Source organism: Neophocaena asiaeorientalis, unplaced genomic scaffold (genome assembly GCF_003031525.2).
Source record: "Neophocaena asiaeorientalis asiaeorientalis breed wild unplaced genomic scaffold, Neophocaena_asiaeorientalis_V1.1 scaffold40, whole genome shotgun sequence".
NCBI lineage: Eukaryota > Metazoa > Chordata > Mammalia > Artiodactyla > Phocoenidae > Neophocaena > Neophocaena asiaeorientalis.
This window is the reverse complement of record NW_020185335.1, coordinates 1,605,756-1,622,188: the sequence shown is the minus strand read 5'-3', so window position 1 is coordinate 1,622,188 and position 16,433 is coordinate 1,605,756. Positions and strand designations below refer to the sequence as shown.

General features: G+C 47.3%; 1 protein-coding gene across 2 annotated transcripts; it reads left to right on the top strand.

Moving 5' to 3' along the window:
• Positions 1 to 4,207: 4,207 nt before the first annotated feature.
• Positions 4,208 to 15,274, top strand: ATXN1L (ataxin 1 like). Of its 2 annotated transcripts, none has more exons than XM_024735642.1 (3): positions 4,208 to 4,345; positions 6,204 to 6,271; positions 7,489 to 15,274. In XM_024735642.1, the coding sequence occupies exon 3, from the start codon at positions 7,606 to 7,608 to the stop codon at positions 9,670 to 9,672; it is 2,067 nt and encodes a 688-aa protein (XP_024591410.1). In that variant the 5' UTR covers positions 4,208 to 4,345; positions 6,204 to 6,271; positions 7,489 to 7,605; the 3' UTR covers positions 9,673 to 15,274. The 2 variants fall into 2 exon arrangements, with proteins under 2 accessions (XP_024591410.1, XP_024591411.1); XM_024735643.1 differs by having other exon boundaries at positions 7,486 to 15,274.
• Positions 15,275 to 16,433: the final 1,159 nt, after the last annotated feature.

The window sequence follows — 16,433 nt, the reverse complement described above, 5'->3', positions numbered from 1 at the left end:
AACTGTGTTTGGAAACTTTTAAATTATTTGATCACTGTAATAATCATTCCCACAATTCAGAAACACTCCTTTAAATTCCAGAGTTGCTAAGTAAGGTCTTAGGAGATATGTCATGGGGCTGGGAGGTGGTGGCACAGAGGATTGCACAGGAATCTGAGAGGCAGCTTGCTGTGCTGCCTGGAGAATTTACTCATTTATCTTTTTTTTCCAGGAATTTTAAGCGGTTGACAACCAGTGGCAAGTTGACGCAAAGGGGATCAGCTTTGAAGGAAGAGCTGAAATGATTTCACCACAAGGCACAGCAGCTCGCAAATCACCTTGCTGAGAAGTTCCCCAGCCAAAGAGAGTTATCAGAGGCTCTAATTTTTCCACATCCACGTTATTTATTCAACAAATCCCATGTAAGGAATTCCTGGCTGCTTAGTACTGGCCTTAATGCACTTGTTTCTCTGTGGACCAGTTCCCCAGATACAACTCTTGTGATTCAAATAAGGGTTAGATCTCTCTCAGTTTATTCCAATTGTCAGTGTTTTTACTGCAACTTTTGAGAGTTCTGCAGGAAGTTTCTGACAAAAATGAAAGTCTTTGGCAAGTGTCTGAGGAAGTAGACAACAGAGGGAGATTCCCCTCCCCAACGAACATAATAGTCACTTACGGAGAAGTTATAAAACCTCCTTCTAAATAAAATATTTATGAATTTGAAAGGGAAATCCCCATTGGAATCTGGAGAGGTTGCATAACGTTAAAAGCATATGCAAATGAGAACACAGAGAAGTAGATAAAACAGAAGCTTGAAAATTGCACATTCCTATATTTGGCCAGCTAGAAAACTTTTGAAAAATAGTTTAATACCAGGAACCAACACGTTTCTAGGGAAAGCTAAATCTGCTAAGGATTTCTATAATTTTAATGTATGCTTGAGATTAGTTGTTTTTTCCGCCATTAGATCTAAAGATAAAAGTTCCAGGGGCTTCCCTGGTGGCACAGTGGTTAAGAATCCACCTGCCAGTGCAGGGTACATGGGTTCGAGCCCTGCTCCGGGAAGATCCCACATGCTGCGGAGCAACTAAACCCGTGCGCCACAACTCCTGAAGCCCTGGCGCCTAGAGCCCGTGCTCTGCAACAAGAGAAGCCACCACAATGAGAAGCCCGCGCACCGCAATGAAGAGTAGCCCCCGCTCACTGCAACTAGAGAAAGCCCGCGCGCAGCAGCAAAGACCCAACGCAGACAAAAATAAATAAATAATAATAAAATTTAAAATAATAATAATATAAAGACAAAAGTTCCTTTCCTAAAATGACACCTTGGCATGCTAAAGCACACAAGCAGGAAGACATGACAGTATGAAAAAAGCCACCTACTCCTCTTATGACACACATGGTTTCCCAAGTTAACAGCACTTCTCTCTGGTTTGATCCCTTAATGTCAAAAAAAGTTGGATAGTTGTCTGAGCTTACCCTGCCTGTACTACATGTCTAGAAAAATCGCCAACTAGGAACTAAGCAAACATAGAGCTGGTTTGAAACTCCTGCTTGCTTTTAGGCAGAGCAACTAGCATGGCAGGGTTTTGTCCTTGTTATTTTCTGTCCAGCAGAGTTGCTCAAGCTCTCTCATCATACAAATTCAACCTACACACATCAAAGAAATTTAATAGGAATCCAGGGAAATGGAAAAGGTGGACAAAGCAGACTAAAGTTTAATTTTTAAGTCCCCAAATGTCCCAAATACCTTTAAAAAATCTCTTTTCACTGCATCAGTTCTTAAAATTCTGTGGAAATTTAAGAAAAAAAAAGCTGTGAAAGAAATAAAGGATTTTCAGATGAGACTAAAAAAAGCCAATAGGCAAAATAGATGAGAATAGAAACGAGGAAATGAGAGCAAAAGAATTAGCAAGGGAAGTCTCCCATTTGGGGATAGCTTTGTGAAATTTCATTCAACGACTATTTATTGAGCCAATTACAGTTTTTTAAACCCTAGGTTGACTTAAAAAACTTTAATAGGGAATTGTCCACATTCCAGAGAATAATACAGATTTTTAGAGAAGTGAGGTAACTTTGGGTTATTTAAGTATCTTAAATTTAAAACTGTATTAGTTTACTTGTCACTAACATTCCTGTCAAACTGTCACTATGGGGCTTCCTACCATCAATATGTACAACCAAAGAAATGCGGATGGCTTGGAGTAAAGAGTTCTAGAAGAGGATACAGAAGATATGACCCACCCTTTTGGGACTGCAGCACCAAACCAGGAAGTCACCAGTGCTTCACCAATCAGAACATCCTTTTTTAAAAAAATTAGACACACCTTTGCACCAAGTGATGTTAATGTCTGGTAGCCAAAAAACTTTTTGTTTGCATCTACCAGTGTCTGCTCTTTCAACTTTGCCTGAAAACCAGCTCTCTGAGGGTGTATCTTGATCTGGGAGAAACTGGTTATCCTTGAATACACCTGGATGGTCTCTATCTTGGCAGTTTTAATGCCAGTTTAGTGAGCTAAGCAATGAACTAGAAACCATTCTGCCAGTTAGTACTAAAATGGGGCCACTGAGCGACCACAGGACTTCCTTCTTGGACAAACTGAGAAGACAACTGTTATAAATAATATTAATATTCACAAAGCAAAGTTCTCTGTTGATTTAGATGGCTACAAATCAGTAGTGTCACTATATTTTACCCACTGGTGCAAGGTGTGTGTGTCTGTGTAGTGTTCAATAATTTTGATAATTCTCTGTTCCCACCCAAGTGAGAAAATATCAAAGTTGAGGTCTAAGGGTTCTCTAGAAAGAATCTTAGAGATCATATACTTTATTTGTATTTTAACTTACTCATTTTAGTATTTCTAAGGTAATAGTCTCCATAAAAAATCCAAACAGTAACATAAGTCCCTTTTGTTCCTCTTGGCCACCACCCAATTCCACTTTCTTCTCCAGAGATAACAAATGTTAGCTAGTTGTTACATATCCTTCCACTCCTTTTCTCTACAAATACATAAATATATGCAACTGTAATATTACATGTCTTTTAACAACAAATATGTGATCTCACACTGTATATATGTGCTTATTTTTTCACTTAAAATGTTTTGAGAGCTCTCCTATCTACATTTCACCCCCACTCCTTCATTCAGTTCAAGTTCCTCATTGCACAGAAGTGGAAACCCAAGTATAAAGTAGTAAAACGATTTTCCAAAGGCTGGATAGCTAGAGCCCAGCCAGTAGTACTTTCAAAATCAAACAAAAATCAATGATTATTTATTGAACAAAGTTTGCAGAAACTGAAAAGGGAAAAATCTGCTGAGAATCCAATCTCTCCAATAGTTAAAGTTACTTTTTTCTCAGTTCAGTTTTTGTCTGTATGCAGAACTACTTTTTAACATAGTTGTAATCAAAGCATAAATTCAATTGGTGTTCATTTTTTTTCACTTAGTTTTTTTTTTTTCTTTCTTCTATTTTGGCTGAGCTGTGGGGCTCGCAGGGATGTGGAATTTTAGTTTCCTGGTCAGGGATTGAACCCGGGACCAGCAGTGAAAGCGCCGGGTCCTAACCACTGGACCACCAGGGAATTCCCTTTTTTCCTTTAAGTTAATCAGATGTTCATATTACAATAAAGTCAGCTAGTTTATTGGCAATGAATGGTGACCTCATAGTTCATCAAGTAGTCAAGCCCTCTTCCCTCTAAACTAAGCTGCTTCCCACTGTACTAATCCCCATCCTCTCATTCCTCACAGACTTTCAAGACACTAGCTTCACTTTCCCCTAGGTCCTGGTTCCGGCCCATTCTCATCCCCCTCAGAGCGATTTCTCAACTCTTAAAGAGCTCCATCTCCATCCTGGGTCTCTAGGGGTATCTCATTACCCTCCTGGGCCGGGGTCGCCTTGGAGCTCTCCGAGGTCCCCCAAAGAAGTCTTCACAAAGTCAGGTCCCGAAGTCCAGGAAATGATGGGCACGCCTCAGGGCTGTGTTTGGGAACCCCCAGAATTTACTGGAGTAGACAGATATCAGGGTCCTTGTGGGGTCAGGGTGAGGGGGCCGGGCCCAGTCCTATTTACGTGACCCGGCCCCAGGGAGAGGAGTTCGTTTTCCCACCAGAGGGGGGCGCTGGGGGCGACGGTCGGACAGCCTGCACAGTCCTCTCCCGGGTACTCCTGGGCGTCGCTCTCCGGCCCGGGGCCGTGACGCAATCTCCCCGCGCCGGGGGCGGTACGCGCTTGACACCATCTTCGGGCGCCCGTCTGGGGGGGCGTTGGGTGTGGGGCGGCTCCGGGGCCGGGGATGGCGGCGGCCGCCGTTGCGGCGGCTCCGGGACCAGCGGGAGGAGCCCAGGGAGCGCCGTGAGATGGGCCGGTGAGTGTCGCCGGGAATGGAGGACGCCGAGTCGGCCTCACTGGGGCCAAGCAGGCCTGGGCTCGGAGCTCTGGAGGAAGTGGCCCCCCAGAGCCCGTTGCCCCGCGGACCGAGGGAGCGAAAGAGGCCGCGCCTAGACCCCCGATCGCTTCTCACCGGCCAGGCCCAGAGAGAGGCCTCCGGTTCCTGCTCCCCCGCGACTGTGTCCTGGCGGGCCGGGGTGTCCGAGTCCTCGGGGCGGGAAGGGGCCCCCAAACAAGGAAGCAGCGCCTGCGGGGCCTCGCCCTTACCCCTCTGCTTGAAAGGTCGACCCCCCACTCTCTAAATGCAGAGTTTCCAATTTCGGGCCCTACCCCCTTTGGGGCAAGGATTGCGGGATCAAGGGAAGCCATAACCCCTGTCTCTTCTAAGCTCCTGTCTTTCTGGCGGGCGCACCTCTCGCCCTCAACGAATTCGAGTCCGAGGCTGGGTTCACCCTCTTGATTCCGGGCTGTGCTGCCAGCGCTGGCAGCTCTCCGGAATGGTCCTCCTTTCCCGTTAGCTCGGTTGGGGTCACAAGCTGCGTCTTCCCCTGGAGAAATCCTCATTGAGCCTCTTCAGAGGCCGAAGTTTCAGATTCCGAAATGTGTTTTGCGTTGTGGGAACTTAGTGCACAGGCTTGGCTCTTTGTTATTCCTGCAGACCTTTTGCCTCTTTCAGTCCTTCTATTAGCCTGTGTTTGGCTAACCCCTCTGTGACCTAGAGGCAGGTTTTCTTTAATGCTTTAGTTGTGAGAAGCAAGTATCATTCTGAAATTGAAGTTGTGACCCCATTTTCAGTTGGGAATGAGAGAGAAATCTAACTGCTTTTCAGTCACTGGAACTGCTGGCAAAGAAGGGATGCAAGACTTGTGCCCACTGTGTAAATTTGTGTTTATGGAACCAAGAATTTGTCTTTCCACCTTGTTTTCCTATCTTGTCACTTTTTTCTTTTTGTACATCTGCACCTTGCTGATCTTAAGAGGGAAGTGTCTTCAGTTTGGTTTGAGGCGTGCAGTGTTCTTTAGGACTTGGACAGGGCAGTGGGTAGTAGTTTCTCTGACTACTGGTCAGTAGTACTTTCTCTGTTTTTAGAGATTAAGGCTCTGTTCTTCAGTGCTTAACGTTTCTGGCATGTGTAGATTCAGATATTGACAGTTTAGCATGAGTTTTGTTTCCCACTGGTAGGCTACATGAGGACAAAGGGAATGTTTTCAGTTACTGTCACACCTGATTCAGCACGTGGTACAAAGTTGTCACTTAGAAAATTTTACACAGACATACACACACACACAGAGGAGCCTGTTTTTTTACCCTGGAAATCTGCTAATAAGGCTTCCCTTTGAGTGACTCCCCCTTGACCTCTTTTTCTGCCCCAGAAACATAAATAATTGTTCTTTTTCCTCTAGTGCCTCTTATCTCATTTAAATAACCTCCACATCTGTGTTTTCATCAGCCCTGAATAAAAGTGAAATCTGTGGGGCTGATTTTTCCTGCTTCCCTTTGTTCACATGGGGACAATGTTGAGTCTTCCACGTTTATTTGTACATTTACCTGAAATTGGGATTGGAAGTAAATTTAACCTTTGGGGAATAGGTACAGGTAGAGAACGAAGAATATGATGTTAAGGAAAACAATGAAGTTTGACACATGGAAATTTTTTTCCAGAGATGTTGTCCTACAAATTAGAATTTAATGTGTTGTTACCTCTGGAGAAGAGTAGGAGGCAGGGACTCCTGGACTTTAATGTCTTTGTGGTTTTGGAATTACCTTTCTTGATGATCCTGGGGAGGATCAGAGGCTAGGTTCCTGCTTACTCTATTCCTATTTCTGTCTCCTAGGCTCCCAAGCCAGTGGGGAGGACACTGCTTCTTATTACAGCTGCTCAGAAGCACCACTGGAAGCTCAGGTAATACAGGCGCTTTGGATACCTTGTTGTGGAAAAACATCTGGAATTCAGCAGTGGAAAAACAGAACAGAGTGTAATATCATAGAAATCTCATTTCAGATCCGAAGAACTGAAGCCTGATAGGAAGAAATAGGTGAAAAATTTCGTATGTGTTGAAATGTTCAGACCAGAAAGATACTTTATGAAAATGGACAAAAGCATGTGTGAAAGGTGATAGAGAAAGGGGAGAGAGAACTTTCTTATGAATCATATAGACCTGAGATAGCAATAAACAGGCATGTTTGGAGGAATAGAACCAGAATTTTAAGAAGTGGTGCCTAGAGCAGACCTACAATGGAAAAGGAGCCATTGGCAAAACAAAAAAGAAAGGGAATGCATGAAGAAGGCCAGTTGAAGGTGGTCAATGGGAAGAAAAGAAGTCTTGCCAAACTAGGGAACACAAAATCTATGGGAGGTCAGAAGAGTTTTGTTGCCCTTTGGAGAGGAGAAATAAATAAACTGTAGAAAACACCAGTACAATCACCTCCCCATAGGGCCCAAGTTTGAATGTAGTATTTCATGGGGTGAAGAAGATACTTTCATAACATGTTTAGGGAACAACGTTTCTAAAAAAAAAACAAGACGTGCAGACCTCAGGACCTATTGACTGACCCCTGGGTCCTTGGGGTAGTGGTGATATGAGGCAAAGGAGGATGAGAGTTTAGGCAGGCCTGGGGTGGGGGGGATGGGGATAGGTGAGATAATAACCCAAATTAGGCTGGGGAAAGGAAGCAAGGATGAGATCATATGTTCAGGAAAGAAGATAGCACGGTAGTGTTTGGTGGCAAAAGGAGAAAGTTAGGAAAAGGAACCAGCAGCAAAGACCATGTGTTCAAATCCCCCTTAAGGGAAAAGGCTTAGAATAGTCAAGGTCCCCATCAGAGGAACAGCTAATCATGAAGCTGTTGGTTTCCCTGGGGTTGTGGAGCCCACAGGTTATTTATGCATTGTTGAATGCTTGTCCTTGTACCTCTTTGTGGTTTCCGTGATTGTTTCTTTCATGTCCTAGGCTGGATGAGCGAGAAGGGTAGCATCTTTGTCTGCTCCTTTCTCATTCCTCTTTTTTTCCAGCAGTCCCCTTTGTTACATCTTCCTCCGTGGACACAGTTCCTGCTCTTTCCTTTGACTTGGTTTACCCCTAGGTTACTTTTCTTTGCCTCTGATTTGTTCCCTAGCAGATGTGGGCGCCCCAGCCAGCAGCAGAGAGGGGTGCAGGGGAGCCACAAAGAAGCCCCTTCTGATGCCCCAAGGAGCAAGCCGACCCCTTCCAGGCTCCAGGAACACCACAAAGCAATATGAAACCTGTTCATGAGAGGAGTCAGGAATGCCTTCCACCAAAGAAACGAGACCTCCCCGTGACCAGCGAGGATATGGGGAGAACTACCAGCTGCTCAACTAACCACACACCCTCCAGTGATGCCTCTGAATGGTCCCGAGGGGTGGTGGTGGCCGGGCAGAGCCAGGCAGGAGCCAGAGTCAGCCTGGGGGGTGATGGAGCTGAGGCCATCACTGGTCTGACGGTGGACCAGTATGGCATGCTGTATAAGGTGGCTGTGCCACCTGCCACCTTCTCCCCAACTGGCCTCCCGTCTGTGGTGAACATGAGCCCCTTGCCCCCCACATTTAATGTAGCGTCTTCACTGATTCAACATCCAGGAATCCACTATCCCCCAATCCACTATGCTCAGCTCCCGTCCACCTCTCTGCAGTTTATCGGGTCTCCTTATAGCCTTCCCTATGCTGTGCCACCTAATTTCCTACCGAGTCCCCTCCTTTCTCCTTCTGCCAACCTCGCCACCTCTCACCTTCCACACTTTGTGCCATATGCCTCACTCCTGGCAGAAGGAGCCACTCCTCCCCCCCAGGCTTCATCCCCGGCCCGTTCATTCAACAAAGCCCCCTCTGCCACCTCCCCACCTGGGCAGTTGCCACATCACTCGAGTACTCAGCCACTGGACCTCGCTCCAGGCCGGATGCCCATTTATTATCAGATGTCCAGGCTGCCTGCTGGGTACACCATGCATGAAACCCCTCCAGCAGGTGCCAGCCCAGTTCTTACCCCTCAGGAGGGCCAGTCTGCTCTGGAAGCAGCCGCTGCCAATGGACAGAGACAACGAGAGCGAAATTTAGTGAGACGGGAAAGCGAAGCCCTCGACTCCCCCAACAGCAAGGGTGAGGGCCAGGGACTGGTGCCAGTGGTAGAATGTGTGGTGGATGGACAGTTGTTTTCAGGTTCTCAGACTGCGCGGGTAGAGGTGGCAGTGCCAGCACACCGAGGGACCCCAGACACCGACCTCGAGGTCCAGCGGGTGGTTGGTGCTTTAGCTTCTCAGGACTATCGTGTGGTGGCAGCTCAGAGGAAGGGTGAGCCCAGCCCCCTCAACCTGTCCCATCATAACCCCGACCATCAGGGTGAGGGGCGAGGGTCAGCCCGGAACGCAGCAGAGATGGCCGAGAAAAATCAGGCCCGAGGGTTCTACCCTCAATCCCATCAGGAGCCCCTGAAACATAGACCTTTACCCAAAGCAATGGTTGTAGCCAATGGCAACCTGGTGCCCACTGGAACTGACCCAGGCCTGCTACCCATGGGCTCGGAGATCCTGGTGGCGTCAAGTTTGGACATGCAGGCCAGAGCCGCCTTCCCAGACAAGGAGTCAACGCCACCCCCCTTTACCTCTTCCCACTTGCCCTCCCATTTCATGAAAGGCGCCATCATCCAGCTGGCTACAGGGGAGCTGAAGCGGGTGGAGGACCTCCAGACCCAGGATTTTGTGCGCAGTGCCGAAGTGAGCGGGGGGCTGAAGATTGACTCTAGCACAGTCGTGGACATTCAGGAGAGCCGGTGGCCTGGATTTGTCTTGCTGCATTTTGTGGTGGGTGAGCAGCAGAGCAAAGTGAGCATCGAGGTGCCCCCCGAGCACCCCTTCTTTGTATATGGCCAGGGTTGGTCCTCCTGCAGCCCTGGGCGGACTGCACAGCTCTTCTCTCTGCCCTGCCATCGGCTACAGGTGGGAGATGTCTGCATCTCTATCAGTTTACAGAGCTTGAACAGTCACTCAGTTTCTCAGTCCAGCTGTGCTCCCCCTGGCCAGCTGGCTCCTCCCCGAGAAAGGCCTGAGAGGACAGTCTTGGGACCCCGAGAGCAATGTGACAGTGATGGGAAAAGCCAGCCGTTAGGCGAGGGCTCCCGAATGGTAGAGCCCTTGCAGCCAGAGCCTGGTGCTCAGGCCTGCTGGCCAGCCCCGAGCTTCCAAAGATACGGCATGCAAGGGGAGGAGACACGGGCTGCGCTGCTCCGTCCCTCTTTCATTCCACAGGAGGTAAAGCTGTCCATTGAAGGGCGTTCCAATGCAGGAAAATGAACCTCTCCCAGACCTGGACTGGGATGCTACCCCAGAGCTGGGCCTCACCGTGAGCAAGCAGAGGATTTGCACATGCCGAGCAGGGGATGGCTCTCTTGGCAGTGAGGTTAGTGGGGAAGAGAAGGCGTGAAGGCAGCCTCCCAAGGCATGGTCTGTTGCCCATTACCCCATGGCATCTTTTCAGAACAGCCCCAGAGGGTGCTGTGATGGGGAGCAGCAGGCCCGGGCCAAGGAAGGAAGGGGGTGCACGCAGGATAAGAAACATTCCAAATATCAGGGCCTCCCTGTTCTTTCCTCCTCATCCCTAGCTCCTGCAAGGAGAGGGTCAGGCTTTGGGAGCAGGTGCAGAGGGAGGGAGCAAAGAAAGAGCCAAAAATGATGATCCACAGCTTATAGTAGCAGTTCAGCTATCTGAAGTTTTTTGTTTTTGTTTTTTTTTTCCTTTCTTTTTTGTGATGGGAGGGCAGGAGGCCCCATGCTTGGAAATAAGAGGGTTCCCACCCAGAACTCTTCTTTTGAGAGCTGTGCACTTTAAAGGGTAGTTTTGTTACAGATGTCTAAGGCTGGGTGTGCAGGGGACTCTGCTTGATCCTCTGCTTCAGCCCTTTCCCATCTCTCCCCATCATTCCTCCCACAAGGCTTCTAGCATTAGGAGAGAGAAGCCGCTCCAGGGTTCAGTGAAGTACTGCCTTGGCGGGGACCCAGTCACGGGACTTTGGGAGAAAGACCCGATGGCCAGACTGACCGGGCTGTAGGCAGGGCTTCTGGAAAGGTAGCTGACCTAACAAGGCTCCTCCTACTCAGCATGCCAGACCCACTTTGAAATTGTACTGAATCTCTAGTTGGTAATGGTGACTTTTGAAAGAACCAGTGGACCCTTTTCCCTAGGCCCCTACACCTGGTCCTCTGTCTGTCTATGTTGTGCCTAAGTGCCTGCACTGCCCCCACCCTTCCGCTGACCTAACCTGTCTGCATGGTGTCTTGACCTGGGCCTATTTGTAGCTGCACTGCCTTTCCCCTTCTGCAAAACTGGTTTTGTCCACTCTGACCAAGACCTCTAGTTCTTGGTGTGTAGGGGTCTCTCTGGTTTCCCTTTCAGTTCTATTCTCTATTTTTAAAAACTCAGAATCATGTCCTCTCCTCTTCTGCAGCTGAACCAGTTGGTGGAGAAACGAATGGAACTATGCCCCGGGTTGGGACCAGTACAGCTGGCTGGGCAGTGCCCATCCTTGCGCTTTTACAGAGTCCCTCCCATCTTACTCCACTCCTCCCAGCATTCAGGCTTCTCCAGGCTGTCTCCTCCCATAGCCAGCTCTAAGGTTTTGGGATACTCTTTTTTTTTAAATTTTGGCCACACCATGTGGCATGTGGGATCGTAGTTCCCCGACCAGGGACTGAACCTGGGCCCTCAGCAGTGAAAGCGCAGAGTCCTAACCACTGGACTGCCAGGGAATTCCCTAGAATAGTCTTGATAATGTTTCAATACCTGAAAAGTCTCCTAGATTCCATTTCATGGTGGAGAGTATTCCTCTGCAAAGAGTATTTTCAATCTTAGTTGCATTTGCCCCCTGTATCTTAAGCCCACTTTTTCTTCACGACTTTCAGCATCACCTCGGACTGTGGGATTCCAGTGGGTGTTGAGAATTAGGCTTCCCCCCTCAGCTTTCAGGTGGGTGGGTGGGTTTTTTGTTTGTTTTTTTGGGGGTCTTTAGACTCTTGAACAACTCAGGGTATTGTCCACTCAGCTCTCTTATGAGGCTTCTCCTGGGGTATGACCCTGGCATTTCCTTTCAAGATGGACTGGCCAAGGCCTAGCCTGTTGTCAGGAGTCCCAAACCTCTGAGGTCTGATCTCTGCTCTGTCAGAGACTTTAGACAAGCCTTGTGACCTCTCGCTCTTTCACTTCCTCCCCAGCTGCCAAATGGGGATAAATAATCTTACCTACCTCCTAGGGGGAGGGGGAGTTCTGAGAATGGAGTCCTTCTTAGTGTTCAGGTGCTAAAGGTTGTTCTCCTGGGGGAACAAAGTGACTGAGACTGGCTTGTTCGCTGCAAGCCCTACACTCCACTGTTTCATTCCTTGAGAGCAGTTACCTGGTCAGTCAGCTTTTGGAGGCCCGTCCAGAGGAAGCTGCTGACCTGACCACAAGTATGTAAGTCTCCAGTTCACCTCAGAACCAAATACCAACCGTGTCTGGTGAACACTCAACCTTGTACACATTTGGGATCATGTCTTTTCCCTTCTCTGTCCCCTTATCTCTCTGAATGCTGCTTTCTCTGGCTTGTTTCCCACAGTTGGGGGCCTGTGGGGCTGAGTCTTGAGGAATCCTCTCAGAGGACGGCCCTCGGAGAAGGCCTTGTTTCTGGCTGTTCCATGAGCAACTCATTCCTAGTTTCTCATGCACGGGTTTCTCAGAAACATCCTTCCTCATTAGGAAGGCTCATCAACTGAATATAGCGACAGGCACACAGTGGACACTAAAGAAATATCCACCAAGGGCACCCACCGAGCTTCCTCCTTATGGGAACAAACCTGTATCTAACCAGATACAGGCCAAGTAGTTTAAATACAAGAAACCCTCACTGCCCAGCCTGGTAACTTCCCCTTAATCCTGGAAAGAGAAAATCTTGTGCACCTTGGCGAGTTGGGCCCTGAACTTTCTGCTGCTGTTCCTCTTCTGTCTCTTGCTGGTGGAGCAGCACCAGCACTTCCTGTAATACTGTGCCATGCGTATGTAATATATTAATACTTGACTTTGTTGTGCTGCAGAGGTGTCTTCTCCCAGGGGAAGAAGCTGTGCTCTAAATCTTGGTCAGAGCTGAGGTATTCCCCTTACCTTTTCCCTCTGTTTCAGTCTTTTCTTCCAGGCATGAGGAATGAGAGTAACCTATGGTGTGTCCATTCTTCCTTTTAAAGATTTCGTAAGTGTTATTATAAGAGGTGTAAGAGCAGTTTTGAGACAGCATTTTGGAGGGAAGCTGTCAGCTTTTGGGGGAATGGGCAGTTAAAGAAGGCCAATGTCATTAGTAGGACAGTCCCAGAGCTTAGGGGTAGAAAGGAAGATGGCTAACTCTGGCATTAAATAGAAATGCCTATACCAGTTTGGGAGTAGGGGAACCAGGTGAAGGACGGTAATACATCCGTCTTGGATCATCATTCCTATCAAGATTAGTGTACACAGAGGAGGGGGAGTGGCATGGGGGAAGGGGAGACTGGGAGGTCAGAGCTGAGCACTCGTACCCAAGGGGGAGGGACCCCAGTAGATCTGGACTGACCCTTCTACACTCTTGGTCCCAGGTGGTCTGTGCTGCTTTGCCACTGCTGCTGTCTATTCACTGTCCTGCTTGCTGCCCTTTATAGCTCTCTGTCTTTCTGTGTCTTTGGCCATATAGGTGAAATCCAGGCATCCTGTCCATCCTTACATGTGCAAGGGTTACTTTATAACAAAGTCATCTTGAGTAGGGATAGTATGAAATGCTGCTGGTGGGCTGGTGAATCCAAAGGGATATGGCTTCAGTGCTTGTTGGGAGCCCTTTGGCTCCAAATATCTGACTCTCTTGAGGGAGAGACAAGCAGGTCCTATAAGTGGGTGTTTTCTTTGTGTTAACTGCTTTCCTTTATGATACCTTGTGTCCTGTTTTAAAAATTAAATGATGGGGAACCAGATTAGGGCCTGTGTCAGCATCCCAGGGAGGTTCATCTGGCTCCAGTTAAATGGATTCTGGGGTTGGGGGAGCGTTTGAAGTTTGAAATAGACCCTCAGGTGGGGTTTAGTTTTATTTTTACCACTGGGCGCCATAGAAGATGCACAGGGTGGTGGTATGATTTAAACCTGCAACAAGCAGGCATGTTGAAGAGTTGAGTGATCACACTGGAGAAAAAGGGTGGACGTGGGTTCACTGGGCAAGGGCTTGGGTCCATTGGAGTAAAGATAACCAGGTTGGTTGAATTGGCCATGGGAGATTAAGTCACAGTCTTAAAAACAAAGCAAATAGGGCAGAGGCCAAGTTTTAGGGAGACTTCTTGGCCTCCTAGGGCTGTTTACTAAACCACACTGAAGCTACAATACTTTCCAGATGGGAAAAAGTGTACACTACAGTTGAAGAGCTGAACCGTGTTAGGTTGGATGTTGACCAGGAACCTGTTAGCCCTTTGCCGGGAAGCCTTCACCCTCCAGCATCCCTGGGAGAGGGAAGTCCTCCCACATTATGCAATAATAAAATAAGCATCTGGGTCCTTGCAGCTGTCAGTTGCTCTTTCAACTCTAGGATCCATCTTTGGGCCAGAATCCTGGTCTGGGCCTAGGATGACACTGGCCCTTGAGATGCTAGAGTTGACTGCACTCTCTCCTTACCTGCAGACTATGCACAGTGCCTGGGGCGGAAGGAGGAGAGGTGGTGCGGTTTACCCTGCTGAGCCTCCCCAGCAGGAACAGTAGTAATAAATGCACTTTTCACACTAAGGTTTCTTTATTCGTTCTCCTGTTAAGCCTAGATCCTCCCCTGGTAGACTGCAAATTCAAAGTCTGTGTGACCCCCAAGCCATTCTGCTGCAAATGCCCAGCAGTGAAGATGGCCTCAAACTGGGTTCCTGTCTACAGTGTGTGTGGCGGCAGCCCATGTGCCTTTACCTATTGTCAAACTTTCAAGCATTTATTTCTGTCTTTATGACTGTCATGGGGACTGAGGTTCTTCAGAGAGAGAGAGCGAGCGAGCGCGAGTGTGAACAAGCTGATGACACAGTGGTTTTACACCCACTCCCCAGACAGGGAGTATGCACATAGTTGTGAGCTGTGAGTGGTTAGTGCATTGCTGATGTTGCTGAAGGCAGGGTTCATCCCTCATTTGCGTGACACTCGCATTCAGGAGAAGCTTGTGTTGGGGAAGAGACTCGTGGCAAACTTGAAGTATTAAAAATAAGGCTGTCCCCTACAACCTTCCTAGTCACACACAGGATCCCTGTAGCCAAAACAGTATATGTTCCAGCTGCAGAGAGCAGACTGCTCTCAGCTTGCACAGCACCTTAGGGGAGGGAAGAATATATGGATAGGGAATGGGGTGGAGAAAGGATGGTAATGTTGTCATCCAGGTGGCTTTAGGGTCCTCAGGAGTAGTAGAGAAGGATGGCACTGGGGAGGTCTGATGGATGGATCTGATTTGTGTAGGAGTTCCCTGTAGATAAATTACTGATCCCCCAACTACTATCCCCAGTATGTAATGGCTAAATTAATATGTAATCAACTGCATTGTATCTAAAGCCTTAGAACTAGTCAGGTGCTCCCCCCACCCGATACCATTTCTTACCCTCTAATCCTACCTGATCTTTAACAAAGCATTAATAATTCTAAGGATAATCTCTATTTTGTTGTGCTTTTTTGTAACTGTTTTAAATAAATCAATTTGTACTGTATATTTGTACTTTTGTGAGATCCTTTTTGCTGTTTTACCATTTTAAGTCTCTGTACTTGGCTACACACAGATTGTATTTTTATTGTTAATGCTCTTCTTATGGATACCTGCATTTAACTTGTGGACTATGTAAACACAATATATATCAATATCTATATATCTATATATCTATCTATATAAACTACTAGCTTTTCCTTTTGGTGTTTGCGCCTTCTTCGTATCCCAGCCTTAGATGGTGGCCATGGGGTGGGGGATAGAAGGCCTATGCGGCAGAGCTTGAAATAGAGAGCAAATGGTGCCCATCTTCATGTGGTGGGCTGGGGGCAGATTGCACGAGCTAGTCCTGAAGCATGGTCTGTGTGTTCTGTTGTGTGTGTTTCAGGGACCCAGAAATCTACCTGTAGACTCAGATACTGTTCTAGCACAATCAGTCACAAGGACCTGTAGATGCCCTCACTGCTGGCCTTTTCTCCAATTCTTTTCTCAGGAATACTGCCAGAAATTTCTGGAATAAGTCAGCTCCAGAACTTAGCTTGCCACTAGTAAGAGGTGAAGCACTCAGATACATGATAGTTACTCATACATTTATTGAGCACTTGCTACATGCCACAAAATAGCCTAGGTGCATTATATATTAATAACCATTTGTTGCTAGTACTATTATTTTCACTTTGTGGGTGGGGAAACCAAGAGGTTTAAGTAACTGACCCAAAGTTACACAGCTATTAATTAGCAGTACAGAATGTTAAATCCAGGCACCTAATTCCTGAGTTTGCATTAACTCACAGTTCGTTGTAAAAATTAAATGAGATAATCCACAAAAGTGCTCAGAACAATCTTTGACACATAATGAGTGCTCAACCATTTTGAAACATCCCAAGTAGGACTTCCATGTGGGCTCTGTGAGAAAAAGCCATTTGGCTCAGTTAAATATTTTCTTTTAAATGTCCAGTATTTTGTAATAAGCTTATTAATATTTTTGTATTTTTCAAGACAAATATTTCGGCCTGCCTGGTGGGAATTAACCCTGGTTTGGTGGGGGGTCAGTTAACACTCTTAAATAGCCTTGAACCTGTGGAGGTCAGAGAGGAGTCCAAGTTTCCTTGTTACGATATTGGAAGAGGTCCACATTCCTGGCATAGTTATTTTTCTGGCTACAACTTAACTAGGGCACTTCCTTCTGGACTTCAAGATCTGTAATTATCTAAACTGGATACAACCTTTGGTGCAGGCTAAGGAAAGTTCTGTGCTTGTTGTGTACCATCACAGAACCTTTTTAGAAATGACCTCAGCTCGTCTCCTCCATGGTTTGGCAGCCATACGTACTGCCAGAGTCGTCATTTTGCTCTGGCC